Below are 16,859 nucleotides of genomic sequence, written 5' to 3'. Positions count from 1 at the left end.
AGTGTGGTTGTCCTATGGTTATTTTGCAAACAACTTTCCCACGAAGTTCTGGGAATGGTGCAGGATACCCAGCTAGCACATAACGTTCTGCGAACCATATGTTTTTTAGGTGGTTTCAGTAATTCAGCATATCGTTTCATACAGGTTTCCTCATGGTTCTGTTTAAAGTAATGTTCTCAGAACATTAAGAACACTTTCCATTAAAACTACAAGAAAACATTAGTAACATTCAAATAACGTTATAAGTATGTTATTTAAAAACATAAATAACATAACAAAAATGTTAAACATCTGTTATCAGCGCCAACAAACTCTCTATAGCCTCTATCTTGTTAACTTCTTATGGCTGCAATCACGTTACCGGGATGATATGACAACAGCCAGTGAAAGTGCAGGGCGCCAAATTCAAACAACAGAAATCTCATAATTAAAATTCCTCAGACATACATGTGTCTTATATCATTTTAAAGGTAATCTTGTTGTTAATCCCACCAAAGTGTCCGATTTCAAATATGCTTTTCAGCGAAAGCACTACAAACGATTATGTTAGGTCACCACCAAACCACAATAAGCAAAGCCATTTTTCCAGCGAAAGATAGCTTTCACAAAAAGCAGAAAGAGATAAAATGAATCACTAACCTTTGATTATCTTCATCAGATGACACTCATAGGACTTCATGTTACACAATACATGCATGTTTTGTTTGATAAAGTTCGTATTTATATAAAAAAATCTGAGTTTACATTGGCGCGTTACATTCACTAGTTCCAAAAACATCAAGTGATTTTGCATAGCCACATCGTTTCAACAGAAATACTCATAATAAATGTAGATGATAATACAAGTTATACACATGGAATTATAGATATACCTCTCCTTAATGCAACCGCTGTGTCAGATTTCAAAAAAACTTTACGGAAAAACAAACCATGCAATAATCTGAGACGGCGCTCAGAACAATAGCCAAATTAGCCGCCATGTTGGAGTCAACAGAAATACGAAATTACATCATAAATATTCCCTTACCTTTGATTATCTTCATCAGAATGCAGTGCCAGGAATCCTAGTTCCACAATAAATCGTTGTTTTGTTCGATAATGTCCATTACTTATGTCCAATTAGCTAATTTTGCTAGCATGTGTAGTACACGTGTCCAAATGCTCGTGCAGATGCAGGCAAACGTCGGACGAAAACTTCAAAAAGTTATATTACAAGTCGAATAAACTGGTCAAACTTAGTAGAGAATCAATCTTCAGGATGTTGTTATCATCTATATCCAATAACGTTCCTACCGGAGCATTCTTTTCAGTCTCTATAAGTAATGGAACGCATGGCGATATCATGAGGAAAGTGCGTGACCAAGAACTGGCACTCTGCCAGACCACTGACTCAAACACCTCCCATCCGGTCCCACAACACAGCATAAGCTTCATTCCACGTTCTACTGACTGTCGACATCTAGTGGAAGGCGTAGGAAGTGCAAACAGATCCATATATTACAGGGAATTGAATAGGCAATGACTTTAACATCGACCACTCTCAGAATTCTCACTTCCTGTTTGGATTTTTTCTCAGGGTTTTGCCTGCCATATGAGTTCTGTTATACTCACAGACATAATTCAAGTTAGTGTTTTCTATCCAATACTACTAATAATATGCATATATTAGTAACTGGGACTGAGGAGCAGGCCGTTTACTCTGGGCACCTTTCATCCAAGCTACTCAATACTGCCCCTGCAGCCATAAGAAGTTCAGTTTGTTCAGGTGGGTGCTTGTTTCCTTTGAAATGGGGTCTGTTTGAATCGACTTTAATGAACAGCTTTGTATGATAAAAAAACAAACATGGTATGCTAGACCCATCCTTTACAAACTCTCATAGTCTCACGTCAGAATTAGATTGTCACATCTGCCGCCGCTCCCCCTCTCTGGCGCTCGAGGTTGCCAGGCTGCTCATCATTACGCACACCTGTCACCATCATTACGCGCGCCAGTGCTTCATCGGACTCACCTGGACTCCATCACATCATTGATTACCTCCCCTATATCTGTCACTCCCTCAGTTTCATTCCCATATCTGCACTGATGTTGTTTTGTTTCTCTTGTCCAGACACTGTTCTTGTTTAGTTTCATGTCTATTTATTATTAAATCCTCACCCTATACTTGCTTCCCATCTCACAGCGTCTGTAGTTACGGAACCGTTACAGAATGCAGACACCACAATTGGAAGCATCAGGGAGTTTTTTTTGGTGATGTTGGGTCCGGGTGCTACTGCCGAAGCAACCGGGGAAGCCTCAGCTGGCTTGTCAGGCTCCCATGCCTCAGCTGGCTCGAGAGGCTCACAAGCCTCGGTTGGCTCGAGAGGATCACAAGCCTTGCTTGGCTCGACAGGCTCCCATGCCTCAGCTGGCTCGTCGGGCTCCCACGCCATGCCTCAGCCGGCTCGTCGGGCTCCCATGCCGCAGCCGGCTCGCCTGGCTCCCACGCCTCGGCCCGTCAGGCTCGCCCAGGTAGGACGCCAGGTGGTGCCCCTAGAGGGGGGTGGGGGGGGTACTGTCACGTCTGCTCCCGCTTCCCCTCTCTGGCACTCGAGGTCGCCAGGCTGCTAATCATTACACACCTGTCACCATCGTTAGTCGCACCAGCACTTCACCGGACTCACCTGGACTCCATTACTCACTGTTGCCCCTAGTGGTCAGTTTCCACGTCATCTTCCGACGTCCTCAGACATGGATGGACACCAAATAATGATTTTTATTACAGGTGACCTGCTTGCCATCCTGGTGGCGCAGTGTACTAATTATATGGATAAAGAGCAGAAGTTCAAATGTTTGAATCTCACTGACGCAAGTGCCAGATTAAAAAAATAAATAGGTTTGCATGATTAATACCTAAGCAAATTAATTTCCAAGTGTCCTATCTGAGCTCAAAGCAGTCAACCTAAACTAACAATGTTATTCAAAATTTTACTGAAAAATATTCTCAGGGAACCATAGTAAAACGTTCTTAGAACCTCCCTGCAACCTAAAAATGTATGTTCCCAGAACAGGCAAAATAATCACTTCCGTTCTCAGAACGTTTAAAATTGTTATCGGTCAGGAAACTTATGACTTCGTTCACAGAAGCAATGGGAAACCAAAATCTTACGTTCCCACAACTGTCAAGGAACCAAATGTGCTAGCTGGGTTTGTATTAAAACCCTACTCAATAGATACGCTTTCCACATTTACTTTTTTAGAGTTGGCGTATGTATGGTAGAGTTGGCGTATGTATAGTAGAGTTGGCGTATGTATGGTAGAGTTGGCGTATGTATAGTAGAGTTGGCGTATGTATGGTAGAGTTGGCGTATGTATGGTAGAGTTGGCGTATGTATGGTAGAGTTGGCGTATGTATGGTAGAGTTGGCGTATGTATAGTAGAGTTGGCGTATGTATAGTAGAGTTGGCGTATGTATGGTAGAGTTGGCGTATGTATAGAGAGTTGGCGTATGTATGGTAGAGTTGGCGTATGTATAGTAGAGTTGGCGTATGTATAGTAGAGTTGGCGTATGTATGGTAGAGTTGGCGTATGTATGGTAGAGTTCGCGTATGTATAGTAGAGTTGGCGTATGTATGGTAGAGTTGGCGTATGTATGGTAGAGTTGGCGTATGTATGGTAGAGTTGGCGTATGTATGGTAGAGTTGGCGTATGTATGGTAGAGTTGGCTTATGTATAGTAGAGTTGGCGTATGTAGAGTTGGCGTATGTATAGTAGCGTTGGCGTATGTATAGTAGAGTTGGCGTATGTATAGTAGAGTTGGCGTATGTATGGTAGAGTTGGCGTATGTATAGTAGAGTTGGCGTATGTAGAGTTGGCGTATGTATAGTAGCTTTGGCGTATGTATAGTAGCTTTGGCGTATGTATAGTGGCGTTGGCGTATGTATAGTGGCGTTGGCGTATGTATAGTGACGTTGGCGTATGTATAGTAGCTTTGGCGTATGTATAGTAGCTTTGGCGTATGTATAGTGGCGTTGGCGTATGTATAGTGGCGTTGGCGTATGTATAGTGGCGTTGGCGTATGTATAGTGACGTTGGTGTATGTATAGTAGCTTTGGCGTATGTATAGTGGCGTTGGCGTATGTATAGTGGCGTTGGTGTATGTATAGTGGGCTCACAAGTGGCGCAGCGGTCTAAGGCACTGTATCTCAGTGCTAGAGGCGTCACTACAGATCCTGGTTCGATTCCAGTCTGTATCCCGACCGGCCGTGATTGGGAGTCCCATAGGGCGGCGCACAATTGGCCCAGCGTCATCCAGATTATGGTTTGGCCGGGGTAGGCCGTCATTGTAAATAAGAATTTGTTCTTAACTGGCTTGCCCAGTTAAATAAAATAGTACTTACATGAACATGTCAGTCTGTGTGGAAATTGTGTTTGCCAATAATAAAATGCATGTAGCAAATACATAATCAGCATCTATCACTAGTGTGATGTATTCAAGAGCTAGTGAACTCATTTCCTACTATACATATTTATAGAGAGACAAGGAAGAGAGAGGGACGTGTACACCACACGAGGTGGCATGACAAGCCTGGAATTGGTCAGTTTAAGCGATGGTCCTGCACGCGCACACACACGTCTACACACAAACACAAACACAGCCACAAACACAAAGACACTCTGTGGCCACCAGAGACCCTACAAGACAGATTACCCAGCAGTCCTAGCTAATGTGCACATGGGAGGGACATCAGCGGCGTGATATTAATGTGGCCCCAATGTCCCAGGCTGCACTGGGCCCGGGCGCAGCTCGCCTCGCCGGCTGGTTCCACTCACAGCTCTTATTGCCTCCCGATTGCCTTTTAATAGGCTAGTTTTTATTCATTCAGGGCCATTAAGGAAAGTTTGACTCCTCACCAGGGATCTTTGGGCTGAGGCCGAGCTGCCGGCCCCGGTGACAACACACACATACACATTTACACACACGCATTCACACACACATGGGCATACATGCACACACACATGGGCATACGAGCACACACGCACACACACACACATACGCTGCCACCAAAAACCGGCAGAGGGAGAGGGTGAGGTTAGGAAAATGAGAGAGAGAGAGAGAGAGAGAGAGAGAGAGAGAGAGAGAGAGAGAAAGGGGAGCAGGGGGAGGTTGTTGAGTTGATCAGTCTCCCGTGTCTGTGGGTGACTACATAAACTGTGCTGTTTCAGTCAACTGAGACAGACGCGTGTGTGTGTGTGTGTGTGTGTGTGTGTGTGTGTGTGTGTGTGTGTGTGTGTGTGTGTGTGTGTGTGTGTGTGTGTGTGTGCGTGTGTGTGTGTGTGTGTGTGTGAGTGTGTGAGTGAGTGTGTGCAAACTGTGTTGTTTCAGTCAACTGAGACTGATAATGTGCCTGTTAAACCTGGACTCTCAGATGCTTTAGGCTGTGTGTGACCAGGGTACGAAAGGACTGTATCGCTTTCTTTCTCACATCTCCAGTCTCTTTGTCTTCTCTGGGTCTAGGCAGAGCTCACTTGTCCTGTACTATAGCTTGTATTCCGTAGTCTTCATTTGGTAACATCCTGTTCAATAAGTGGCCATATGTATACACTCCCATCTGAGCATGTACTGAAGACAATGACCCACTAGCATTAGTGAAGCGTTTTGTTTGTCATGAATCTTGTTCTGGAGGCAGCTCTGCAGAGTGGTCACTAGCTGGCAGAGACACAAAGTCATAAAATCTGATTTGAAACCTAACCCCAACCTTAACCCTAACTAGGGTTGCAAAGGCTCGGAAACTTTCCAGTAAATTTCAAGAATGGGAAGTTAAGCCCTGGAATTTTGAGAATTTTGCTTAAATTCATCAAAAAAGTTAGCTCATAACAGTGAACCTTTTTTGTGAGATACACATAAGGCAATTCTAGGTCTTGTGGCATATTTTGGTTAAACTATCCCCAATTCAATGGAATTGCAACCCTCTGCATGCACAATGCATTCTTCCATCACATGTACAGCTGATTCTCAAGATCTTGCACACTAATGAGATGCTATTGAGCCCACACTACTACACTGTCTGAGCCAAGGACTGCATGCTTTCTGGTAAGTTTTGATTACAATACTGGGTGGGGTGAATATATTTTATATGACCTACATTATTTTTTGTTAACTAGTAAATAGTAGCTTACAGCAAAGAGTGTTTAAATAATTTTTTAACTTGTTAACAATTTCTGCTAGTTAGTTTTTGCTACCATGTGGGTTTTAGCTTGCTTGAGCCTGTTAACTGAGGAGTGTTAATTCACCTGTTTCCATACATGTTTCATTTAACACATTTATCTTACCAAGGAGTTGTTTAGAGGGCAGCATTTTCACTTTTGCATGAAATGCGTGCCCAGAGTAAACTGCCTGCTACTCTGTCCCAGCTGCTAATATATGCATATTATTAGTAGTATTGGATAAAAAACACTCTGAAGTTTCTAAAACTGTTTGAATGATGTCTGTGAGTAAAACAGAACTCATATGGCAGGCGAAAACCTGAGAAAAATCCAACCAGGAAGTGGGAAATCTGAGGTTTGTAGTTTTTCAAAGCTTGGTCTACCGAATACACAGTGTCTATGGGGTCAAGTTGCACTTCCTAAGGCTTCCACTAGATGTCAACCATCTTTAGAAACTTGTTTCAGGCTTCTGCTATAAAGGAGGGGCTCATGAGACCTGTTTGAGTCAGTGGTCTGGCAGAGTGTCTCAGGCTCGTGACGCGCGCTCCCGACAGAGTTACCTCTCGTTCCAGTGCTTTACTACAGACGATGGAATTCTCCGGTTGGAACATTATTGATGATTTATGTTAAAAACATCCTAAAGATTGATTCCATACATCATTTGATATGTTTCTACGACCTGTAACGGAACTTTTCGAGTTTTTGTCTGGACCTAGTGCTCATGAAGATGGATTACTGGGCTGAACACGCTAACAACCAGTGGCTATTTGGACATAAATGATGGACTTTATGGAACAGATCAGTCATTTATTGTCGAACTGGGATTCCTGGGAGTGCATTCTGATGAAGATCATCAAAGGTAAGTGAATATTTATCATGTTATTTCTAACTTCTGTTGACTCCAACATGGCGGAAATTTCTTTGGCTGGATTTGGCTGGATTGGGCTCTGAGCGCCGTACTCAGATTATGCTTTTTCCGTAAAGTTTTTTGAAATGTGACACAGCGGTTGCATTAAGGAGAAGTCTATCTTTAATTCTGTGAATAACACTTGTATCTTTTATCGATGTTTATTATGAGTATTTCTGGGATTTCTGTGGCTATCTGCAAGATCACAGGATGTTTTGGAATCAAAACATTACTGCACGTAACGCGCCAATGTAAACTGAGATTTTTGGATATAAATATGCACATTATCGAACAAAACATACATGTATTGTGTAACATGATGTCCTATGAGTGTCATCTGATGAAGATCATCAAAGGTTAGTGATTAATTTTATCTATATTTCTGCTTTTTGTGACTCCTATCTTTGGCTGTAAAATGGCTGTGTTTTTTTGACTTGGCTCTGAACTAACATAATCATATGTTGTGCTTTCGCTGTAAAGCCTTTTTGAAATCGGACACGATGGATAGATTAACAAGATGTTTATCTTTCATTTGCTGTATTGGACTTGTTAATGTGTGAAAGTTACATATTTCCCCAAAATATTTTTGAATTTCCCGCGCTGCCTTTTCAGCGGAATGTTGTCAAGGAACGCCTGCGCTAGAAAGGTTAACTATTTATCTGTACATGGAATTGTAAGTTTTTTTTTAAATCATTTTTTTCCTAATCTTTACAGGAAAATGCCACGGGCACTATCTGATGTGTGAAGACATTTCACTGCAGCTAATGTAGAAGGAAAAGCTCTGTACATTTGCACATACTGTGCCAAATCATATGTGAAGAATGCAACTTAGATGCAGAATCATCTGGCCAAGTGCATAAAGTTCCCTCAGCGCTCACAACAAGCAACCTCTGACAAAAGTCCCTCTACTTTTAATTCAAGGTGACAATGCTGAATCGGACACCTTATTCGATAACAACAGTTCATGTTCCTCCTGGAATCAGAAGTTTTTTTGACTCAATGGAGGAACGTAGTCAGAGAAATACTGATGAATATCTTGCTCGAGCTGTGTATGCAACTGGTTCACCTCTGATGCTCACAGGCAATGTGTATTGGAAGAGATTTCTGAATGTTCTTCGCCCAGCATACACCCCTCCAGCCAGACATGCTTTATCTACTCATTTGCTGGATGCAGAGTTCAACAGAGTTCAAGTGAATGTTAAGCAAATCATAGAGAAAACAGACTGTATTGCAATCATCTCTGATGGGTGGTCGAATGTTTGTGGGCAAGGAATAATTAACTACATCATCTCCACCCCTCAACCAGTATTCTACAAGAGCACAGACACAAGGGACAACAGACACACCGGTCTCTACAATGCAGATGAGCTGAAGGCAGTCATCAATGACCTTGGACCACAGAAGGTATTTGCATTGATGACAGACAATGGTGCAAACATGAAGGCTGCTTGGTCTAAAGTGGAGGAGTCCTACCCTCACATCACACCCATTGGCTGTGCTGTTCATGCATTGTATCTGCTCCGGAAGGATAGCACTGAAAACAATGGATACACTCTACAAGAGAGCCAAGAAAATGGTTAGGTATGTGACAGGTCATCAAGTTATAGCAGCAATCTACCTCACCAAGCAAAGTGAGAAGAATAAGAGCACCACATTGAAGCTGCTCAGCAACACCCGTTGGGGTGGTGTTGTCATCTTGTTTGACATATCTTCCGATATGGACAGCCCCATCAAGAGGATCCTCCTGGATGATGTATTTTGGGAGAGAGTGGTAAGCAGCCTGAAACTCCTGAAACCTATAGCAGTAGCCATTGCACGGATTGAGGGAGACAATGCCATCCTGTCGGATGTTCAGACTCTGCTTGCAGATGTAAGAGAAGAAATCCGTACTGCCCTGCCCACTTCACTGTTGCTCCAAGCAGAGGAAACTGCAGTTCTGAAATACATCAAAAAGTGTGAAGACTTCTGCCTGAAGCCCATACACGGCGCAGCGTACATATTGGACCCCAAGTATGCTGGCAAGAACAAGGTCTATGGTGTCATCACTACCGTGTCTCGCCACCTTGGCCTGGATGAGGGCAAGGTTCTTGGCAGTCTGGCGAAGTACACTTCCAAGCAAGGGCTTTGGGATGGAGATGCAATATGGCAGTGGTGCCAACATATCTCCTCAGCCACCTGCTGGAAGGGACTTTGTGGATCTGAGGCTCTTTCCCCTGTTGCCTCCATCATCCTCCAAATCCCACCAACATCAGCTACATCAGAGCGCAACTGGTCCTTGTTTAGGAACACACACACCCAAGCACGCAACAGGCTGAACAATACAAGGTTTGAAAAATTGGTGGCCATCCGGGCAAATTTGAGGCTTTTTGAGCCTGACAACGAGCCATCCTCAACAAGGTTGGAAAGTGACAGTGAAGATGAGGCCTCAGAGTCTGATGTTCAAGAGGTGGACATTGAGGAGGTCCAGGGAGAAGACATGGAAGCCTGAGAGGAAGACAACCAAAGCTTTAGTTTCTAGACTATCATTTTACAGATGTATGTTGAAAACGTTTTTGGGAGATGCGATGGATCATTGGGGATCATTCAATATTCCCTTTCTTTTGTTGTTCAGTGAAATCATCCCATGTGAAGAGTCAACTCATTTAATTAAAGTTCAATTCGTAAACTAAATAGTTTAAAAAAATATATTTTGGAAGGATTTAATCATTTGCAATTATGTCTACTTATGATAAGGTAAAAGGTTTATGTTTGTCTCCATATGATATGGTAAATATATCCAATGCAAAAAAAAATCTACATTTAAATGGTATTAATATTAATTTGCATATATTTCCGTTAATTCCCATATATTCCCGTTAATTCCCATATATTCCCATTAATTCCCACGGAAAGTTTCCAGCTCTGAATATTCCCCAAAATGTGCAACCCTAACCCTAACATTAACCACACTGCTAACCCTAATGCCCAACCCTAAACTTAAATTAAGACCAAAAAGCACACACATTTTTACAATATAGCCAATTTTGACTTGAAGGAGAAATCGCTCTGTTCTGCCTCCAAGACAAGACTTATGAAAATAAACGTAAACCTGCCTGTGAAACAAACCAGCGTGTTACAGTAACCCTATTCACCCGTTACAGACCTACAGTACTGTAACAGTGTTCTCTTCAGATGTGAAGTTGTCACCTCAGCCACTTGAACTGTTTAACCCCCCCCCCCAAAACCATCATCATCACGCTACACTGGAGAGTCTGATAACTCATTAGAGACACATTCAACTGGAAAGGGAGAGAGAGTGGGGGAGACAAGGAGGGTACGCAGGCAAGTTCAGTGTGGTCCCTTGAAACGTCTAGTTGAAATGAGTGTGTGTGTTGGCGGCTGGTGGATCAAACAGGGGGTTAATGGCGTCTCTCTTTGCCCACGAACAGACGCACACACACACACACACACACACACACACGCACACACACACATATCGAGAATAATTGGATTCCCACATTAACTATCTGTGGTGTTTCTGTGTGCATAGTGTGTGTGTAGGATCATGCATTCATGTGAGTGTGTGTGTGTGTGTGTGTGTGCTGTGGTAATGGGGTTGTGTTTGAATATAGTCTGCATAAAACACAGTGAGCTGGTAATTAAACTACAGAGTTAAACAGCCATTCTAGTCTAAAGTGGGGTGATGATAATCCCCTGTTATACTGTGATTATGTTCTGTTGTGGAAGGAATGTGTTCTGATACTTCAGACGCAGTAGTGCTGCTGTCGCTGTAGTGCTGCTGCTGTCGCTGTAGTGCTGCTGTCGCTGTAGTGCTGCTGCTGTCGCTGTAGTGCTGCTGTTGCACTGTCAGTCTCCCCAAAAGGCTCAGGTGTGAGCCACACACACACACAGGAGGTGGATGAAGTCCATTATCCACACACACACACTGTAAAGCCCTTTTTCATGTGATGAAAAGTAGCATATAACTGCTATCCATTAGGACAAAAGGCTGCATCTGTGTTCGTGTGTACTTACATGGTCTCCATGGTGCGGCTCCTCCATTCTTCAGAGCGTAGCTGGTCCTGGGCCTGCTCCAGGTCAGAGATGGAGGTCTGGACTCTCAGAGACGGCTCGAGACCACGCTGTCTCTGAGCCCACACCTCCGCTGGCTCACGGAACGGACCCTAACACACAGGAGAAAGATGGGGAAGCCATTATACAGACACTAGCGGGCATGACAAATACATTCCCAACATTCGAAACATTTTCCATTGATCAAACATGCTGCAATGGAAGTCAGAAGCCCTGCAGTGTTAAGAACTGACGTCTTAATCAGAGGCACTTTGTCTCTAGTCTCTCCCTCATTCTCTCCCGGCTCTCTCTCCTTTTCTCTGCATCTTTCTCCATCTCTTTCCCTCTTTCTCTCTATCCCTCTTTCTATTTCTCCAACTCTTTCTATCATTCTCTGTCTCTCTTTCTTCTCTCTCTCTGATCCGTCCCCCCCCACAGGTAGTTATGGCTTAGCAGTAAATCCACAGCCAATTTAGTCTAATTCCTTCATCTAATTAGTAACTTTCCTTAGTCTTGGACTAGTTTTGTAACTTTCCTTGGTTACTAAAGTTTAGTAACTTTCCTTAGCTTAGTAACTTTCCTTAGCTTAGTAACTTTCCTTAGTCTACAGTAACTTTCCTTAGTTTAGTAACTATCCGTAGTCTACAGTATATTTCCTCAGTTTAGTAACTTTCCTTAGTCTACAGTAACTTTCCTTAATCTACAGTAACTTTCCTTAGTTTAGTTTACTAACTTTTCTTAGTCTAGTTTAGTAACTTTCCTTAGTCTAGTTAAGTAACTTTCCTTCGTGTAGTTTAGTAACTTTCCTTCGTGTAGTTAAGTAGCTTTCTTTATTCTAGTTAAGTAACTTTCCTTTGTGTAGTTTAGTAACTTTCCTTCGTGTAGTTAAATCACTTTCTTTAGTTTAGTTAAGTAACTGTCATGTGTGTAGTTAAGTAACTTTCCTTAGTCTAGTTTAGTAACTTTCTTTAGTTTGGTTAAGTAACTTTCCTGTGTGTAGTTAAGTAACTTTCCTTAGTCTAGTTTAGTAACTTTCTTTAGTTTGGTTAAGTAACTTTCCTGTGTGTAGTTAAGTAACTTTCCTTCGTCTAGTTAAGTAACTTTCTTTAGTTTGGTTAAGTACCTTTTCTTTGTGTAGTTAAGTAACTTTCCTTAGTCTAGTTTAGTAACTTTCTTTAGTTTGGTTAAGTACCTTTTCTTTGTGTAGTTAAGTAGCTTTCTTTATTCTAGTTAAGTAACTTTCCTTTGTGTAGTTTAGTAACTTTCCTTAGTCTAGTTAAGTAACTTTCTTTAGTTTGGTTAAGTACCTTTTCTTTGTGTAGTTAAGTAACTTTCCTTAGTCTAGTTTAGTAACTTTCTTTAGTCTAGTTAAGCAACTTTCCTTCGTGTAGTTAAGTAGCTTTCTTTATTCTAGTTAAGTAACTTTCCTTTGTGTAGTTTAGTAACTTTCCTTCGTGTAGTTAAATGACTTTCTTTAGTCTAGTTAAGAAACTTTCCTCTGTGTAGTTTAGTAACATTCCTTAGTCTAGTTTAGTAACTTTCCTCTGTGTAGTTTAGTAACATTCCTTCGTGTAGTTTAGTAACTTTCCTTTGTGTAGTTAAGTAACTTTCCTTTGTGTAGTTAAGTAACTTTCCTTTGTGTAGTTAAGTAACTTTCCTTAGTCTAGTTTAGTAACTTTCTTTAGTTTGGTTAAGTAACTTTCCTGTGTGTAGTTAAGTAACTTTCCTTCGTCTAGTTAAGTAACTTTCTTTAGTTTGGTTAAGTACCTTTTCTTTGTGTAGTTAAGTAACTTTCCTTAGTCTAGTTTAGTAACTTTCTTTAGTTTGGTTAAGTACCTTTTCTTTGTGTAGTTAAGTAGCTTTCTTTATTCTAGTTAAGTAACTTTCCTTTGTGTAGTTTAGTAACTTTCCTTAGTCTAGTTAAGTAACTTTCTTTAGTTTGGTTAAGTACCTTTTCTTTGTGTAGTTAAGTAACTTTCCTTAGTCTAGTTAAGTAACTTTCCTTAGTCTAGTTTAGTAACTTTCTTTAGTCTAGTTAAGCAACTTTCCTTCGTGTAGTTAAGTAGCTTTCTTTATTCTAGTTAAGTAACTTTCCTTTGTGTAGTTTAGTAACTTTCCTTCGTGTAGTTAAATGACTTTCTTTAGTCTAGTTAAGAAACTTTCCTTTGTGTAGTTAAGTAACTTTCCTTTGTGTAGTTAAGTAACTTTCCTTAGTCTAGTTTAGTAACTTTCCTTTGTGTAGTTAAGTAGCTTTCTTTATTCTAGTTAAGTAACTTTCCTTTGTGTAGTTAAGTAACTTTCCTTAGTCTAGTTTAGTAACTTTCTTTAGTCTAGTTAAGCAACTTTCCTTCGTGTAGTTAAGTAGCTTTCTATATTCTAGTTAAGTAACTTTCCTTTGTGTAGTTAAGTAGCTTTCTTTATTCTAGTTAAGTAACTTTCCTTTGTGTAGTTTAGTAACTTTCCTTCGTGTAGTTAAATAACTTTCTTTAGTTTGGTTAAGTAACTTTCCTGTGTGTAGTTAAGTAACTTTCCTTAGTCTAGTTTAGTAACTTTCTTTAGTTTGGTTAAGTACCTTTTCTTTGTGTAGTTAAGTAACTTTCCTTAGTCTAGTTTAGTAACTTTCTTTAGTTTGGTTAAGTACCTTTTCTTTGTGTAGTTAAGTAACTTTCCTTAGTCTAGTTTAGTAACTTTCTTTAGTTTGGTTAAGTAACTTTCCTGTGTGTAGTTAAGTAACTTTCCTTAGTCTAGTTTAGTAACTTTCTTTAGTTTGGTTAAGTACCTTTTCTTTGTGTAGTTAAGTAACTTTCCTTAGTCTAGTTTAGTAACTTCCCCTTGTCTCCACTAACTTCCCGTAGTCCTTTAACTTTCCTTAGTCCTGTAACTTCTCTCAATGTGGTTGTGTTGTTCGGTAGCTGTTGTTTAGTGGAGTGACCTTCAGCTGTTGTTGCTGTTGGTTGGTTGGGGAGAGTAGCTAGCAGGGAGCCCCTGTCCTTGGTCCTATCACCACAGGATCAGCACCCTGGCCTGACCAGACCCAAACACTTCCCAAACAACCACCTCCACCTATCCATCACCACTGATGTTATCACACTGGGGACAGGCCAGGACTCACACTACTGGAGAACACACACACCAAGAACACTGGGAAACACAGGGAGGGAAAGAAAGAGGAAGAGAGGGAGCGAGAGGGAGGGAGGGAGGGAGAGAAAGAGAGGGAGGGAGAGAAAGAGAGGGAGGGAGAGAAGTGAAGAGAAAAGGGTGACAATAAGACAAAGGGAGAGACTGGGAAAGATAAAGGGAAGGAGACAGAGAGGTTGGTAGAGGCAGTGGTAGGAAGCAATAGAAAGAGCGTGGGGGGGAGGAGAGAGAAAGAGGGAGAGATAAAAGAGAGAGATGAGGCGGAGGGAGGAGAGGAAATGGGGGTGAACCCTGTCCTTAGCGAGGGTAAAACACAGATAAATAATATAGGCTCATCTCATCCATGGAGCAGTGCTAGACATCCCAGCCTTCTATAATGAATTCCTGTTAGCAAGAGCCAGATGGAGCCGGAGCAGGGTGTGCATAAGAGTGTGTGCGTGCATGTCTCTATGTGTATGCGTGTGTGTGTGTGTGTGTGTGTGTGTGTGTGTGTGTGTGTGTGTGTGTGTGTGTGTGTGTGTGTGTGTGTGTGTGTGTGTGTGTGTGTGTGTGTGTGTATGTGTGCACCATCTCAGTGCCCGGGGTGAGGGACTCTGGGCTAATAAAAAGAGATGATCCACGCCTCATTTCTGCTCACTTATGTTTTACATTAATAGAAACCAATAATAGGAACCAGTTACCATAAAAGCCTTGGACCGTAAATAACACAAATGGCAAACGCTTCTCATCAAATCTTTCTCACAGCTGGACGAGATGACACGCCGGAATCCAGGGGTACTTAAAGAATTCTTCATCAAGGCTGTTTTAAATGGCGGAGTATTCCCTGGCGTAGGCCTGGTTTGATGGGCTCACTTTAATAGCAGCAGCTTGGGCTGACAGGACCTGCTGATCTGCCTGGATCGGAGGGTCTAAACGTCTTCCAGTGGCCCCGCGAGAGACACGCCACCATGTTTTAATGATATCATTCTTTTTTAAGGGGAGTTTAAAGAATCATCTCACGGCACCACGCGCCCCCTTTCATCATCCTCACCAGGGGGAGAGCTCCTCCGATAATTGCTATGACACTTTGTTATCCCCATCTCTGGAGCCTGATTGGACCAGTCAGAGGAAGTCAGTGAACACATCTGTTTCCTCTAAGAGGCCTGAGACTTTACAGATATACTGCTATACTAGTAGTAGTACTGTTACTAAGTTCCTAGTAAGACTTCTATACTAATACTGTTACTACTTCTATACAAATTTTGCCAGCGATAATTTTTTGGGTTGAGAAGTTTGCATAAAACAGATTTATCAAATATCTTAACAAGGAAAGTCTGTTATACAGACATCAGTATGGCTTCAGAAAATCTCTCTCCCTACATGGCTGTTACTTACTTAATTGACGAAATACATGAGGCAAATGACCGCAAAGATCATACATTAGATATTTTTTATATATATTAATTCCATAATTCAGACAACAGCTACGTCAGCCATATTCAAGAACAACCAATTCTCAATTATGAATGACCTATAGAGGCCCTATGATCTGGAACTCATTCTCGCCTGATTTTGCCAAGCTATCCCTGTCGTTGTTAAGAAAAAAATTAAGAGGCACATACTGTCCATCACAGTTCTACACCGCAGTAGCTTGACTGTCTGTCTCTTTTGCGTCTAGTTTTTATTTTATTGTTTGTTTGTCCACACTGCGGAATCTGTGTGATTTAAGCCCTTTTGGGCCTTTTCCCCTCTTGCACATACTGTTACAAACTGTCTTTCTATTTGTGCAAACAAACTAAACTAGAAAGAATGCTATACTGGTACTAATACTGTTACTATTAGGACTGCTATACTGATACTACGTTTCTAATAAGACTGCTCTACTGCTACTAAGTTACTAATACGATTACTCTACTGCTACTAAGTTACTAATACGATTACTATACTGCTACTAAGTTACTAATAAGTCTGCTCTACTGCTACTAAGTTACTAATACGATTACTCTACTGCTACTAAGTTACTAATACGACTACTATACTGCCACTAAGTTACTAATACGACTACTATACTGCTACTAAGTTACTAATACGATTACTATACTGCTACTAAGTTACTAATACGATTACTCTACTGCTACTAAGTTACTAATACGACTACTATACTGCTACTAAGTTACTAATACGATTACTCTACTGCAACCAAGTTACTAATACGATTACTCTACTGCAACCAAGTTACTAATACGATTACTCTACTGCAACTAAGTTACTAATACGACTACTATACTGCCACTAAGTTACTAATACGACTACTATACTGCTACTAAGTTACTAATACGATTACTCTACTGCTACTAAGTTACTAATACGACTACTATACTGCTACTAAGTTACTAATACGATTACTCTACTGCAACCAAGTTACTAATACGATTACTCTACTGCAACCAAGTTACTAATACGATTACTCTACTGCAACCAAGTTACTAATACGATTACTATACTGCTACTAAGTTACTAATACGATTACTATACTGCTACTAAGTTACTAATACGATTACTATACTGCTACTAAGGTACTAATATGATTACTATACTGCT

The 16,859-nt window shown here is 41.2% G+C and overlaps 1 protein-coding gene across 1 annotated transcript in view; it reads right to left on the bottom strand.

Moving 5' to 3' along the window:
- Positions 1-16,859, bottom strand: part of spata17 (spermatogenesis associated 17) — a 67,626-nt gene that overhangs the window by 36,553 nt on the left and 14,214 nt on the right. Inside the window, exon 8 of the mRNA XM_038967881.1 lies at positions 11,106-11,254. Within this exon, the coding sequence (XP_038823809.1) occupies positions 11,106-11,254 (149 nt within the window). The remainder of the gene's footprint in view (positions 1-11,105; positions 11,255-16,859) is intronic.

The sequence above is a fragment of the Salvelinus namaycush genome, chromosome 28, assembly GCF_016432855.1.
Source record: "Salvelinus namaycush isolate Seneca chromosome 28, SaNama_1.0, whole genome shotgun sequence".
Taxonomy (NCBI): domain Eukaryota; kingdom Metazoa; phylum Chordata; class Actinopteri; order Salmoniformes; family Salmonidae; genus Salvelinus; species Salvelinus namaycush.
This window is presented reverse-complemented; position numbering and strand designations above follow the sequence as displayed.